Raw genomic sequence first — 15,920 nt, forward strand, 5'->3', positions numbered from 1 at the left:
TGCTACACTTTATTTATTTATTTTTTTTTATTATTTTTTTTTTTTTTTTGTGGGGTGGCCCATACAACATTTTGTTATGGGGCCCTGTGATTTCTAATTACGCCCCTGCCTCCATCATCCATAAATGGAAGAAGTTTGGAAGCACCAGAACTCTTCCTAGAGCGGGCTGCCCTGCCAAACTGAGTGATTGGGGGGGAGAAGGGCCTTAGTCAGGGAGGTGAAGAAGAACCAGGTAGTCCTTCTTACAGAGCTCCAGCATTTCTCTGTAGAGAGAAGAGAACCTTCCAGACGTAACAGCCATCTATCCAGCACTCCACCAATCAGGCGTGTATGGTAGAGTGGCCAGACGGAGGCTACGCCTCTGTAAAAGGCACTTGACGGACTCCCAGACCATGAGACAAAATTCTCTGATTTGATGAAACAAAGATTGAACTCCTTGGCCTGAACTGCAAGCATCATGTCTGTAGGAAACAAGGCACCGCTCATCACCTGGCCAATACCATCTCTACAGTAAAGCATTGTGGTGGCAGCATCATGCTGTGGGGATGTTTTTCCATGGCAGGGACTAGGGAAAGATAAATGCAGCAATGCACAAAGAAATCCTTGATGAAAACCTGGTCTGGACCTCAGACTGGGGCGGAGGTTCATCTTCCAATGACCCTAAGCACACAGCTAAGATAACAAAGGAGTGGCTATGGAACAAGTCTGTGAATGTCCTTGAGTGGTCCAGCCAGAGCCCAGACGTGAATCTGGTTGAATCTCTCTGGAGAGATCAGAAAATGGCTGTCCAGCCAACCTGATGGAGCTTGAGAGGTCCTGAAAGGTATGGGCGAAACTGCCCAAAAATAGGTGTGCCAAGCTTGTAGCATCATACTCAAAAATACTTGAAGGGGTTGTACAGGTAAATGTTTTTTCACCTTAATGCATTCTATGCATTAAGGTGAAAAAACATCTCACACTGCCGGCGCCCCCAGTCCGTCCCCCCCCCACCCGTTTTACTTACCTGACCCCTCGAAAATCCTGCACTCGCCCCCGCCGTCCTCTTCGCCACTTAGCCTGGCCGCTGATTGGCTGGAGTGAATGGATTGAAAGCAGCGCAGCCATTGGCTCGCGCTGCTGTCAATCACATCCAATGACTCAGCGCGCCGGGGGGCGGGGCTGTGTAATACAGCGAGCAGCTATAGCCGCCGCCTGTATCACAGGAGCGTGCCCGCAGGCGCTTCTCGCCGTGCGAGGGAGCTCACATGTACGTGAGAAGTACCTGCGGGAGGAAGCAGAGACAGCTGCCGAGGGACCCCAGAAGACCAGGTTCGGGGCAAAACGAGCTGCACAGTGGAGGTAAGTATGACGTGTTTGTTTAAAAAAAAAAAAAAAAAAAAAAATGTTACTTTACAATCCCTTTGAGGCTGTAATTGTTGCCAAAGGTGCTTCAACAAAGTATTGAGCAAAGGCTATGAATACTTATGTGTGTGGGATTTTTTTATTTATGATAAATTTGCAAAGATTTCAAACAAACAGCAAAGAAATGCCCCCTGAGATTGGTGGCCAGTGGGGAGATGACACGCTTACATTGGTGGTCAGTGGAGAAAGACCCGATTTTCAAAATGTGGTTAGTAAGAAGTTTCCAGTAGGAATAATGGGCCGCCCTCTCCTTCCTCATTTATCTGAAAAGATCACTGGTGTCGGTGGTAATTTATCTGAGAGGCAGTAATTGCTAAGTGCTCAAGGAACCCCTAGCAACCTCTGGTGAAACCCTGGTTGGGTGAGAATCTGCCTTTTAGATGTAGATGATGAAACAAATGGGATGAACAGTGTGCTGTCATAGTAGATTTTTTGGTTTCACCAGGCAGGGATATGTGGGGCTGAGGGAATATTGGTATGTGCTTTACACTTGAAGGAGAATATTTAAATGAGAACCTTTTCTTTAGCAATGGTGCAGTTTTTAATAGAAAGGTTGTGTTTCTGTTTTTCTAAGGTCTAACTAAAATTTGGATGAAAGTGTTGGTAGCCAGTCTGATATCTATTTGTTTCTCTATCTCTTAAAAGCTAATGTTTGATCACTTGTGGCATCCAACCTATTTTTATTTTTTTTTTTCCGGCTAACACTAAAGACACAATGATCTACCCTAAGCCCTGTTTCTACAGAAATTGAGCCAAAACTAGAGCTTCATATACTGTAAGGCACTGTATGGTGCCTCTGAATATTTCTATTTTCTCCCTTCGTCTTTCAGGACAGCACCGTAGCTCCACCCACTTTCCCAGGAAACACTGCAGTCACTTTTCTTTAAAGACCTGGTGCTTCCACCATGGCCTCAGTTGTAGTGTTTCCTCCACCATGGTGGAAGTGCTGCAGGGAACCAGGGGTGTCCTATGCTTTCTCCAGGTGGGTAGAGTATGGAGCATACCCGTAAGCTTCCTTCTTTCTTCCTTCCTTCTTCCAGCAGGGCAGCCCAGCATCCTCCCTTATGTGTGGGGGATTCTCTGGCGTCTCCTCCTCCTCCTCATACCCGGCGAGGGTCAGGCTGCTGGGGGGTCTCCGTTCTTTCAGACTGCTGGCATCAGGCTAAGGAGGAATTGTTTGTATATAAGAGCATCTCCTCCATCCTCAAGCCTCTATGCCTTCCGGGTCCTGATGACAAGTGCGTCATTCTGGCCGGGGGCAGGACTTCTGGCAGCGTGACGTGGCTTCCTGTTCCAGCTGCTGGAACACAGGCTGAGGGGGCGGTCTCTTCGGCTGGTGTAATTTCTGGCCCTCGCAGTGGCAAGCGGACTGGGAAATTTCAAAATAAAAAGCAGCTGAACGCCATTTGTAGCCCATGCAGGAGGAACAAACGGCGGTGGCAGGAGCAGGAGCCACTCACACCAGCCAGGCCCAGGTAAGCAGGGACAGTGCTCTCAGTTCATTACACTATGGGGTATGTATTGTTTCCCTCCCTTATTCCCATGGGGGGAGTTGAGGGAGCCTGCACCACTGTTCCTGGATTTATTGGTACTAGAAAGAATGTGTTATTGTCTATTGGAAAAGAGACTCTGTGATGGGATTCACTAGCTGTGCTATCACACAGGAGCTAAAGGGTTAGCTCCTCTATTTGGCAGCATGTTAGGTTTCTATATTTTCAACTGTGCAGAGAATGGCGGTGGAACCTCATTGGGTACTTCCACTGTGGAAAGATCTAACTCTGGGACCCCTTCAACATCGAGTACCTGAACCTGACAGGCTGGTTACTGAGCAGCAGATCCTAAAAAAAATAAAGGCTTGTCAGACAAACTGGTCTCAACCCTTTTAACCCCCCCCCCCCTGTTGGTATTCCCGAGTCTGGCTCGGGGGGGGGGGTGGGGGGCCGGGGGGGATTTTATACCAAAAGCGGTAAGCCGAGCCAGACTTGGGGACTGAATCGCTCGGGAGAGCTTACTTACCTTGTCTCCTGGATCCAGCGATGTCGTCGTCCCCCCCCCCCTCCCCCGCTGTGCGAGCGGCTCGTCCTCTGCTTAATCTATCATGGAGCCGGGCTCCGTTCCCTGCGAGCATTGCGCCGCACAGTGACGGAGAACGGCGCCAAATTCAAAAAGTAAAATGCACACATTACATACAGTATAATGTAATCTAACAGATTACATTGATGGATGTAATCATTTCACATCCCCTTTGTCCCTAGTGTTCTGCCCAGTGCCCTGCATGCAGTTTTATCTTATAAAAACTGTTCTTTATGCCTGGAAACTGGAGATTGTCCATAGCAACCAAAACTGTCCCTTTACATCACAAATGGTTTTAGACTAGCTAGAAAACGGAGATAATAAATTAGAATCACTCAAATTGAGGGATAGCGATTTGTGGGGAGATCCGTCATCAAATACTGAAAAGTAATGACAGTGACAATTCTGCAACTGAGCAAACTTCTGTGTTTTTGATTTGATTACATTATTGAATAATTTTTATTTATTGTTCTATTATTATTTGGTATACCGTATTTATCGGCGTATAACACGCACTTTTTTTTTTCCCCTTAAAAGCAGGGGAAAATCATGGGTGCGTGTTATACGCCGATCCCCAGAAATTCTGAGCCTCTGGGCGACTTTTGGCCGCCTTCGGCTCTTCTCGGCGGCCGAAAGCTTCAGAGAATGGCCGAAGGTGGCCAAAAGCTGCCCGAGAAGAGCCGGAGGACCGCTGAGAACTACCACACGCCGCCGAGATACACATCCGGCTCTGTATCTCGGCGGCGGCATTTAAAAAAAATAAAATAGACATGGCTGCAATGGGGGACACGGCTGCAATGGGGGACAAGACTGCACTGGTGGACAAGGCTGCATAAGGCTGCAATGGTGGACAAGGCTGCAGATGACACTGATGGGCCTATAAATGTAAGTGTTTTTTTTTTTTCCCTTAAACTTCCCTCCTAAACTTGGGGTGCATGTTATACGCCGATAAATACGGTAATTATTTATAGTTAATTATTATATTATAATTTTATGATTTCATTTTTCAAACTTTATCATACCCGGGATGTCTGCTAGACTCTGGTTTGGGCAGATTTAAGTGAGTTATTTCTAAGAATTACAGGACTACAATATAAAACTCCAAATTTCATGCAAAATAATTGTACCGCTTTTAGCATCTGAAATAAGCATACCGCCAGGGAGTTTAAGTAGCCGAAAAAAAGTTACCAATTTATTTTAAAAGATGGAAGATTTTTATTTATTTATTTATTTTTAATTCCTAGTGCACAACTAAGATGTTTTCACCACAGGAAATTAGTTTCGTTTTAGAATTTCTCCATGAGGAAATGGCGATGGGGTTGGCGGCTAATACCCTGAAGGTCCAAGTGGCTGCCTTATTGTTTTTTTCTTGAGACGGTTCTCAGGAGCCACTTATTAGATAGATTTTTTTTTTTTTTTTTTTTTTTAGGCATTGGCTAGAGCTAGGCCAATACCGTTTACGTTTTTTTCCAAAATGGGACCTTTCATTTGCATTACAAGGTTTGATTAAAAAACCCTTTGAACCCCTGGAGGAAATGACAATCAAATTTTGGTCACTCAAACTAGTTTTTGGTGGCTGTTACATCAGCTAGGAGGGTGAGCGAGTTGCAAGCCCTGTCTATAGTAGAACCTTTCTGTTATATATTTCCAGACCGGGTAGTGCTGGAAACTGACCCGGGTTTTCTGCCAAAAGTTCCAACGGTTTCACAGGGCACAAGAAATAATTCTCCCTACCTTTTTGCCCTACACCATCCAGCTCTAGGGAGAAGTCTTTCCATAGCGTGGATGTGAGAAAGTGTTTACTGTACTATCTAGAAGTCATGAGAATTCAGAAAATCAAATTTACTATTTATTCTGTCCTCAGGACCACGTAAAGGGTACAGTGCTTCTAAAAACACTATAGGTAGATGGCTGCGCATGGCTATCGGTGAAGCCTATAGAGCTTCAGGGGCAGATCCTCCAGCAGGGGTAGTGGCCCATTCAACACGGGCAGTAGCAACGTCCTGGGTGGAACGAGCAAGGGCTTCTCTCTGGGTCGGATCTGTAAAGCAGCCACGTGGATGAGATTTACCACCTTTACCCGTCACTACAGGTTGAACTTGCTATCAGCATCGGAACAATCGTTTGGCAGGAAAGTCCTGTCCCACCCTAGAGTACTCTTATCTCCAGGTGCTGTCCTGAAAGACGAAGGGAAAAAACCTTAGTTAGATTTACCAGTAACTGTATTTCTATGAGTCTTTCAGGACAGCGCTGATGACACTTGCCCCAAATTGTATTATAAAATGTGGTGTTATTGCTATATTCTGTTTATCTAATTTCAGCATGGCTTGAGGTACTCTTTGAACAGGTGAGGCCATGGTGGAAGTGTCCGGTCTTCAAAGAAAACTGACTGCAGTGTTTCCTGGGAAAGTGGGTGAAGCTATGCTCTCTCCAGGTGCTGTCCTGAGAGACTCATAGAAATACCGTTACCGGTAAGTCTAACTAAGGTTTTTTTAGTTTATTCTTTCCATTCAATTTCATCCACGGAGCCACAAACCCCTTTTTATTTATTAAAAAAATAAAAATAAAAAAAATTCCCCGTATGTGTGCACATGTAGGCACCCATATGGCCATTCTTGGGCATAGTTAGAGGGTGTTTATCTCACTTTGTACCCAAGGCTGTTGCCATAGATTTGCTCTAGATTAGGTTTCTCTCAGCCCATGTTCTGAAACTTGATCTGTAACTGAGCTTAAAGGCTTGGTTAGTGACTGTGGCGCATTAGCCCCAATTTGCTTTATTGGCCAAGTCTGATAGGTGAAGTCACCTGTCAGCTTGGCATGCCTCTTTAAGCCTTTTGGCTAAGATCAAGTGTACTATCTGCTCTTATCAGTTACCAGGAGGTGGCGCTTGCTTCCGTCCCTGTTCTATGGCGAGGTGGAGCAGGGGTGACGGTTGCTATGCAAAACCTGCTGATGTAAAGGCGACCCAAAGCTGTTCGTAGCCGAAAGGGAAGCCTTCTGATGGGGATTGAGAACCACTGGTCGGCGCCAGGGGAGGGGACCCTGGCCTTCTGGCTTGGATTGTGGCAGCTTTAGCTCCGGTCAGTTTTTCGGGAGGGAACGTTTGTTCCCCTTTCTCCAAACGGGGGAACGGCCTGTACTTCCCGAATGTAATTGGGTAGGAGTGATGGGAGCGAGGGTGAGGCCGGATGGTAAAGGGCTCTCCCTAAGCTCCTGGATCTCCATGCCTTTCTAGCTGGGGTAGGGGCTGCTGTGGTCTGGGCTGGGGGGTCGGGGATGCTTCTGTTGAAAAGCCTATGGTGATGTGCCCCTGAAGTGGCAGTTCAGGGGTGCCTTACTATCACTGTGATTTATCACTTTGAAGTCTGGCACCACGGACACTTCACTGTATATACACTTTTCACACCTGCCTCTAGGGCCGGGCCTTTTGGCTAGAACCAGAGGAATTTTTGATTCCTGGCCGGAGGGCCTGGTCATTGTGTTTACACAATGGCCACCTTTTTCACTCCTCCTCTCCACTTTGCCTTCCCCACTTTTTATTTATTTTATTTTGTGTGTTGTGTGTCACGTTTTTATGTTTGTCGCTGCACGTTTGGCGAGTAGGGTGTCGGTCCTCGGACCTATCCTGAAAGTCTTGTGGGAGGGTGTACATAGGCCTTCTGGCTTGGTTCGCCCTCTCTTTTGGGGGGAGGTCTCCCTTTGGGGGAGCCCCTACCCTAGTACCTGGGTGGGTCTGTTTCGGCAGAGCTTCCAGAGAAAGGCGGTCGTCCGGCTTCGGCTGGATGGGCCATGTATTTGGTACCTCAGTCCCCGTCTGGAGCCTAACGCCCCGGGGGATCAGGGTAAGGTCCTTCCTTGTGGAGGACAGCAGACACAACCGTTGCATGTTTTTGTGTGTCCACTTTTTTTGGCACCGGGTGGAAGTTTTTGGGTGTGTTTTGCACACCATAGGCTTTTTCAATCGAAAAAATGCCTCTTTAAGTATGATGAGAGGCACAGCATCGCTGTTGCAGCATGTGCACAGCCACCTCTAGGCAGTGCTTTACACCTGTGGGGGGTAAAACTGCTGCTCGGTAACCTGTTTCTACTGACTTTCCTGGCTGCCCATGTGAAAGAGGCCTTTGCAGAAAACTGCTCTCTAGATCAAAGGTAGTCTGGTGTAATGCAGAAAATAACACTTGCCTCTGGTCATCTGATCCACGTATCTTTAAACCTGCCATCCGCTATACAGTACACCGCTTCCTTGCTGCACATACCTAATTGTAGGTACTCAATATTCATGTGCACACAAATCCAAAACCTTTTTAGTTTTGGGTAATGGACAAGGCTTAGAACCCCTGTCAGATTTTGTATTTCTCTCCTTGTCCCTGTCAGAATTTTGTTCCCCATACTCCTCCCCAGGAACACAGGAAGTAAATAGAGAACCAGTGGCACAGTGGAATTGCACAAAAAAAATAATCACTCAAACCCACAATGTAATTTTTATTGTCAGAAAATGCTGGCAGGATTATTTTAATAAACAGTGACACTCCGCTTCCAAAAGATATTGCCTGTCCTACGATTGAAGTGGTCCATTAATCACATACTACTACCATTTTTTTAAAACTTCTTTGCAACTTCTTTCCCAAAAGCTACATCTAAACATAGGGAAAATCCCTTTTTTCTTTAAGTGGATCAGCTACACTGTAAAACTCTACAAAAAAATTGCTTACATTAAAAAATGGTTATATAACGTAAAGAATAGCTTTATGCAAAAAAAAAAAACCTCAAAGGATTTGTGATCATTCAGGCTTGTGATATACAAATTACAAATATCTGCCACAATACAGAGCCAGAAAGAGGACCCCACCATTTTCTTGTATCGGCTTTGCAGGTTCCCATCTCTATCTATAGCCTGCTCAATGAACCGAGAATCTCTGTGCTGTGGATTCTTTGTCCAATAAACAAGCACTGGTCCAGCCGTGCAGTGTCACATGGGTAAGCAAACCATGAGTAGATGATCAGTTACAAATCTTTTCAAAGTTAAAACTATTTTTACAGTATCTCTGTTTTAAGTGTGTGTGTGTGTGTGTGTATGTATATGTATGTGTGTGTGTGTATATATATATATATATATATATATATATATATATATATATATATATATATATATATATATATATATATATATATATATATATATATATATATATATATATATATATATATAGCTACCAGGATTTCAGCTTTAACCACATATCTTAACTCTACACCAATTTCCATAAAAAACAAACAAAAAAAAAACACTTGCTGTTATGCCTGTAACTGTCAGACACATGCTTAAACTGGACTCTTGAGCATTAGACAAAATACACCCCTGCAGGGGAACTGCCTGCAAGGGATAAATGCTTGATTAGTGTAGGGAAAAGGTGTATTGCTTACATTATATGTTGCTCCAGCAGAGTCCATCCAACTGTGTGACCAGTCCGACACAGAATCCTCACTAAAGTGCTTTGGCCCATGGTCACATGTTCCCCCATCTTGCGTATAATACAGGGTTGATAGCTCAGCATCATCATGCACAATGCAGGGATATCAGCCACAACTTGGAGCTTGAGAGCAGTGCTGAAGCCTGCCAATGTGAAGGATAGGCTAAGTAATACACTTTATTCCTGCGCCCCTGGACTAAACAAGCATTTTAACCCCTGCTATGGTGAAGGGGATTGGGGCATTGAAAAGGTATTGAATTCCTTGAGTTCTACTTTCAGATTTCTGCATAATATACCCCCCTGCCTAATGTAGTAGGTAAGAATTGCTGGGCCTGTGTGAAAAGTCCTGCTCCCTATGTTCTGTATGAGTCGTGCAGTCGGCCTGCATGATCTAAAAAGACCATGCAAAGGTGTGTGTGTGTGTGTGTGTCTATCTATCTCAAGTACTGGACTATGGGGTTGATTTACTAAAACTGGAGAGTGCAAAATCTGGTGCAGCTGTGCATGCTAGCCAAATCAGCTTCTAACTTTTAGCTTGTTCACACTGAGGGCGGGTTTGAAATCGTGCAAGTTCAGCTGAACTCGCACAATTTCAAAACTGCATTTCAGTCTGACTTCGGGGGCGATTTGACAGACATCTGTGTTGATTTATGCACAGATGTCTACTGAAATCGGCCCTGAAGCCGCCAAAAGTAGTTCAGAAACCACGTTTGGGAATCCGGGACGGCACCGCAAAGTCAGCATCGTACCGATTCAAATGCTGCCATTTCTGGCAATGGGCTCTGAAATCGGCCCAATGTGAACATGGGCTGAAGGATAAGTTCACCTTTGGTAACATTTTACATGTTCCATCCGTTACCTGTTCACAATGCTGCAGCCGCTGCCTGATTCATTTATTTTTTTTCCCCCTCATGGCCACATCATAAATTCATTCTTCATTCACACAGCTCTGCGTGTGGATGAACTACAACCCCCCTACATCTGTTGTGGCTGTCGGCTTGTAATACTTAATGAATTACCATGGTGCTGTGGAGCGCCGTGGTAGTTCATTGATACTTCCTGTCAGTGTATCTGCTTGCCCCTACGGTGTGTATGGCACACAGATACGCTGAAAAATTTGCAGGAGACCTGCATGGCACCACCGATCTGCTGAGCGCTGGTGCAATGTTTTACAGGCCCCAAAATAAACACTTATTTCTTTTTTTAAAGTGATCTTATACTTTAGGCTTTGACAAAAATCCTGGAAACTGATTGGTTTCTATGCACAGCTGCACCAGATTTTGCTCTCTCCAGTTTTAGTAAACCAACGCGTTTTTGCTGCTCTTACTGCTAAAAGGGAGATAAACTAGTTCTATTTACTTATTTCAACAAATATTTATTTTGAAGGACACATCTATCAAAAATATAGCCCAGTTGCGAATGGATCCCTTTTGAGCTAAATTACCTACTGTCTTCCTAAGATTATATTTAAGTGAAGAAATCTGCCCTCTTGGGTAGTATAAGCACACGTCTAATATACAGAACTGTTCTACACTTTTCTGGATTCCCCATAGGAGTAAAACTGAAAGTCATTACACCAGTATATAGTATAAACCAACAGATATCAAAGCTGGGGTTACCAGGGGAAGACTTCCCTTGCTAGGGTCTTCAAGGGGTTTTCAGTCTACTGGCGAATATGCAGCACTGTGCCTCCTCACACTTTGCAGATGTGAAACTGCACAAACTTGACAAAAAAAAGAAAAATAAATAAAAAAAACTTAGACTAAAATGTATAAACTAAAACCTGTACCTGGCTGTGGGGAAACCCATAATGTGGCTGTGGCCAGTTTTAAAGGGTTGGTTTCATATCGCCAACACAGTATATATTTATAAAGTAGCTGACTTGTATAGGCTCAGGGCTGCCTAAGTAGCTATTATGTAATTCTTAGAACCTGTTCTTTTAAAAAAAAAAAAAAGTCCTCCACCTAGATACGGTTTGAAAGCACTGCAGTTTACCAGACCAATATTCTGGTCTTTAAGGATGTTGTTGCCTGCTAACAGGACGATAATGGCTTACCTCCTGGTTAAATTATCTAAATCCAATTTACTCAAACCATGCATGTGTCTGATGTACATCTTGATTAGTAAGTTGGCACACGCCTTATACCAGAACTGGTCGAGATCATTTGTTGACTGGGAACAAATGAGCAAATGCATGTGCTTCTCAACTGGCCTGAGTCAGGTGAAGAACCATTTCGGTTCTAGTCGTTGGCCAATGAAGGTCTTGACAAGTAGTCTGAATTTACAGCATGTCACAAAGGACAAGCCTCCTTACTACTGAATTAAAGGGAAAAGGATGTTGGTTGGTATTAAAGTAGAGGCAGCTGAAAACTATCTTCATTACCTTCAAAAATGATTCTAACCACTTGAAGCAGGCTCCCAAGTCCATTAAACCTCCAGAAAACACATTTCGTAAAACTATTCAAAACTTTTGCATTTTCGTATGGCCTTTTTAGATCCCACATCTGCAGTTTTATAAATTTGTTCCCAAAGTCCACAGGAGCAGATTAGAATATTGTTAATAAGCAGTGGATTCTTCCTCACAAATCTTCAGTAAATCTGCCATCTTCTGTCGACAATGCTTTCTCATGTGAGCGTTTCGACTCTTTATCTTGACAAATACCCTAAGAGAAAATGAATGGTTATAGAACTCTGGCATTACGCTAAATAAGCCATGAAGAAATAATTAACACTGTTGCATATATGAATGAACTAAAGTTTGTTTAGATTTTATGTGCATGTGCCGTTTAAGTCTGGTCATACTCGGAGCAGCCACATACCTATATACACACAATCTGTAGTACAATAAAATCTATGGTTATCCTAATCGTACAGTAATGGACACAAATTTACATTATTTCAAACTTTCATTTAGAGGTCTGCAACTGATTATATAAACCAACAAAGTATATCGCAATTCCGAAGAGATTACATAAAAAATTAAAATGTAGTTGCGAAAACACATCTAAGAGACAATACAACAAATAAGAAAGGACTGGGCTCCCAAGGTAGACTTTTATGGTATCTCATGGTGTGAGAGATTAATTTAACCACTTCAATACCGGGCACTTAAACACCTTCCTGCCCAGACCAATTTTGAGCTTTCAGCGCTGTCGCACTTTGAATGACAATTGCGCGGTCATGCTACACTGTACCCAAATGACATTTTTATCATTTTTTTTCCCCACAAATAGAGCTTTCTTTTGGTGGTATTTGATCACCTCTACGGTTTTTATTCTTTGCGCTACAAATAAAAAAAAATACCGAAAATTTTGAAAAAAACGTTTTTTTTTTTTTTGTTTCAGTTTCAAAACTTTGTAAATAAGTACGTTTTCTCCTTCACTGATGGGGCGGCACTGATGGGCACCAATGAAGTGGCACTGATGAGGCGACACGGATGGGCACTGATAGGCGACACGGATGGGCACTGATAGGTGGCACAAATTGGCACGGATTGGCATGGATGGGCAGCACAGATGGGCATGGATAGGCGGCACAGATGGGCATGGGTGGGCACTGATAGGTGGCACGGATGGGCACTGATAGGCGGCACAGGTGGGCACTGTTAGGTGGCACAGGTGTTATACTGTACTAATGGATGCCAATCAGTGCCAAACAATAATGCATGCCAATCAGTGATGCCCATTGTGGGCACTGATTGGCATCCATTATGGGCACCGTCCGTGGGTGTCCTGTCGGGCTGGGGATGTTTTGTCGAAGCACGGGCGGACGAAAAAGCTGCTTGAGAGCGGAAAAAGAGGGCCCTTGCCTGCGGGGTGGCTTCTTAGCCTTCCTGGCCTGTGGGAGTAGAGTACTCTTACCACCTGTGGCATTTTTAATAATGTCATCTAACAAGGCTCCAAAGAGCTGGTCGCCAAGGAAAGGAAGATCTGTCAGGGCTTTCTTGGATGCCTGGTCAGCAGACCAGCATTTTAGCCAAATCAGGTGCCTCAGCACCACAGCTGACACTGAAGCCCTGGATAACAGAGGGAGAGTATCTAGGGCAGCGTCACAAACGTACTTAAGGCCTTGCACTATTTGGTCTGCTAGTTCCACGCAGACAGGGGAGGCCTGTTGCTCTCCCAATTCGCGGTGCAAAAGTTTTGCCCACTCAGTCAGTGTCTGCGACACTAGTGCGGATGCCAGTACAGGTCGCATGGCTGACCCCACAACCGTAAACAAGGAACGAGCCACCGCCTCGGCCTTCCTGTCCGTGGGATCCTTGAATGCAGGAGTCATCTCAACCAGGATTGTGGTTACTTTATTTAAAGCGGGATTCCACCCTAAAGTGGAACCTCCGCTGATCGGATCCCTCCCCCCCTCCGGTGTCACAATTGACACCTTTCAGGGGGGAGGGGGTGGAGATACCTGTCAAAGACAGGTATTTTCACCCACTTCCGGGCATAGACTCCCGTGGGAGTCTACGCCATTTCCTGCCCTGCCGCGCTGTCTGCTGGGACACACACAGGTCCCAGTGACAGCGCAGAGATTTCCTATTGCGCGGCTCACGCATGCGCAGTAGGAAACAGGGAAGTGAAGCCGATTCGCTTCACTTCCTGATTACCTCACCTAGAATGGTGACTGCAGCAGCCGAGAGCCGAGCGAGCGATCGGCCTCGGCTGCTGGCATCGCTGGAACCCGGGACAGGTGAGTGTCCATTTATTAAAAGTCAGCAGCTGTAGTATTTATAGCTGCTGGCTTTTAATATTTTTTTTTTTTTTTTTTTTGGTGGAATCCCTCTTTAACCTGGATACTGGGGAGTCCACGACCGGAGGAGCCGACCACTTTTTGAGAAGGCTTTCCTCAAAGGGGTAACGCACCGCCATGTATTTGGGGACCGCAAAGGTCCGTTGCGGGCGACCCTATTCCTTGTAAATGAACTTATCAAAATAAGTCCGATACGGGAACACCTTAGGTGAACGTGTTGGCTTGCGGCACCCAAAAGTACATCAGCAGAGGGATCCGCTGGCTCCTAAATCTTCAGGGTATCGCGCACAGCTGTGATAAGTGCTCCAGCAAGCGCTATGTTGCGCACGGCCCGGACGGGGACTCCTCCTCGCTGTCCGAACGGTCCTGGTTAGCGTCATCTGACAAAACAGAGCAGGGGTCACTGGCCTCAGCAGGACCCGAGTTTGCGTCGGAGCTCTACCAAGAGGATGGGGGGGGCCGCTTTTTAACACCTTTCTTCCCACGTACCATCTCTCTTTGCAACGAACGACTTGAGGACCGCCGTAAGGGTGTCCGTAGGGACCGCGCAGTCCGCAGGTGACCCGGTTGCAATTGCCTGTATTTCGGGGGAAGAAACGCCAGTTTCTGAAGCCATGCTGACCCTACCCTGTCTGCCATCTGACGGAGACTTAGAACAGTGACAGTCCCACCCTCCTGCTGCCGCTGACTGAGGGGCTATAACTGGACTCGCCACCCTGAGCCGCTCCGCGCTGTATTATAGCAGTGCCTGTCGATCCCCAGCGCTCCCGGATGCAGACATAGCAAAACTGTGTCAGTGGCCGGCCGGTCGCATGATCGGTAAGCGATCTGACACACATGTCCATAATCACAGGATAAACCTCCCAGAGCTCTGTGATGACCAAACAGGAAGCTGAGGGCACAGGGGCTGCTGCTAGAGCACAAAGGGAGGCTACAAGAAAGCCTGTCACCCAGCCGACTGTTGATAGAAGATGACGGGATCATTCATCTTGCGCAAAAAGCCAATCTTCTGCATCAAAAAAACACGGACCTATGGGCCTGCAGGGTTCCTCGGTGCATCTCCTTCACTAGGAAAAATTAAAACTGAGTTCTGCTAGAGCAGGCTGGGACCCCCCTAGGCTGACAACCCATTTTGTTACAGAGAGGAGCTGTCGGTCGGTGAATATAAGAGAAATTCTCTCTTGCATTTAGTTAAGATGCACAGGATTCTCTGAACGCAGAACTGGTTTTGAAAACGGTTATATAAAAAAAATGTCCTGGAAAGGTTTCCGTTTGGTGGAGAATGAATCTTCAGAGTCATTAGATTCCTTTTTATTATGGAAATCATGGGCAGAAAGAGCACTCTATTACCTAAGGTGGTAAGAAGAAAGCTAAGGTTCCCATGGCAAAGTCAGCTGCTTCTGACTTTTTGAAGAGTTCCTCCTTGTCGCTTCCTGACCCCTAAGTCTAAAATCTATTTCTGGATGGCCAAGTATGGAACCAAAACCTCCTTGCAATAAAGGGGCACTCACATTTTTGCAAGTGAGAGAATATGTATTGGCCTCTTTTTCAGCCATCTAGACTCAAAGCATTTCAGATCTTTGGGTCCAGGACGTGGTGTACCAGGGGTAAAGGTTGGATTTTCATTCCTGCCGCCTTATTGCTTCATGCCCTATAACCTTCCCGCCTCTCTTTGGCAGTGATTGTACCAGTTCTTTTGGAGTTTCGGGGCTTGTGTTCAAACCTGTCTTACTGTTCTGAAGCCCACTGGGGGTGTTTGCCCCCTCCTAGAATTGAAGGTTTTCTACACCACCCTGCAGTTCCAAAAGTGCTCCTAATTATGGCTTGGGCCAAAAGGCATGTTTCAACCTTGTCTGCAGTCTACATGCCTGGTGTAGATAATTGACTGGCAGGCTTCCTTGGTCACCAATGCCTAGACGTGGGGGAATTATCTCTTCATTTCAAAGTGTTCAGGGAGTGCTGGCACTTGTGTGGTAAGCCAGATTTAGATCTTTTGGCATCCTGCTTCAACAAAAAGGTACACAGGTTCATGGTCGGGATCCACAAGTCTGACTGATATATTCCTTCCCTCTATCGGTTCTTCCTTGACTGCCTTCCAGCATTTGAGATGGAGGGCATTCTGATGATCTTGGTGGCTAAAAAATTTCCCAGCAGCACTGGGTGCTCAGTCTGTTTTTCTGTGGGCACTTCCAGACCAACCTGACCTGCTGTCTCAAGAACTGGTCCACAATA

At 45.5% G+C, this 15,920-nt stretch overlaps 1 protein-coding gene across 1 annotated transcript in view; it reads right to left on the bottom strand.

Annotated features, from left to right (window-relative positions):
• Positions 1-8,693: 8,693 nt before the first annotated feature.
• Positions 8,694-15,920, bottom strand: part of LOC143982274 (zinc finger protein 541-like) — a 61,717-nt gene continuing 54,490 nt past the window's right edge. The window contains exon 12 of the mRNA XM_077480855.1: positions 8,694-11,605. Within this exon, the coding sequence (XP_077336981.1) occupies positions 11,500-11,605 (106 nt within the window). The 3' untranslated portion in view covers positions 8,694-11,499. The remainder of the gene's footprint in view (positions 11,606-15,920) is intronic.

This window comes from Lithobates pipiens, unplaced genomic scaffold (genome assembly GCF_037356315.1).
Source record: "Lithobates pipiens isolate NorthernLeopardFrog02 unplaced genomic scaffold, aLitPip1_a1.2 Scaffold_1, whole genome shotgun sequence".
In the NCBI taxonomy this organism is placed as follows: domain Eukaryota; kingdom Metazoa; phylum Chordata; class Amphibia; order Anura; family Ranidae; genus Lithobates; species Lithobates pipiens.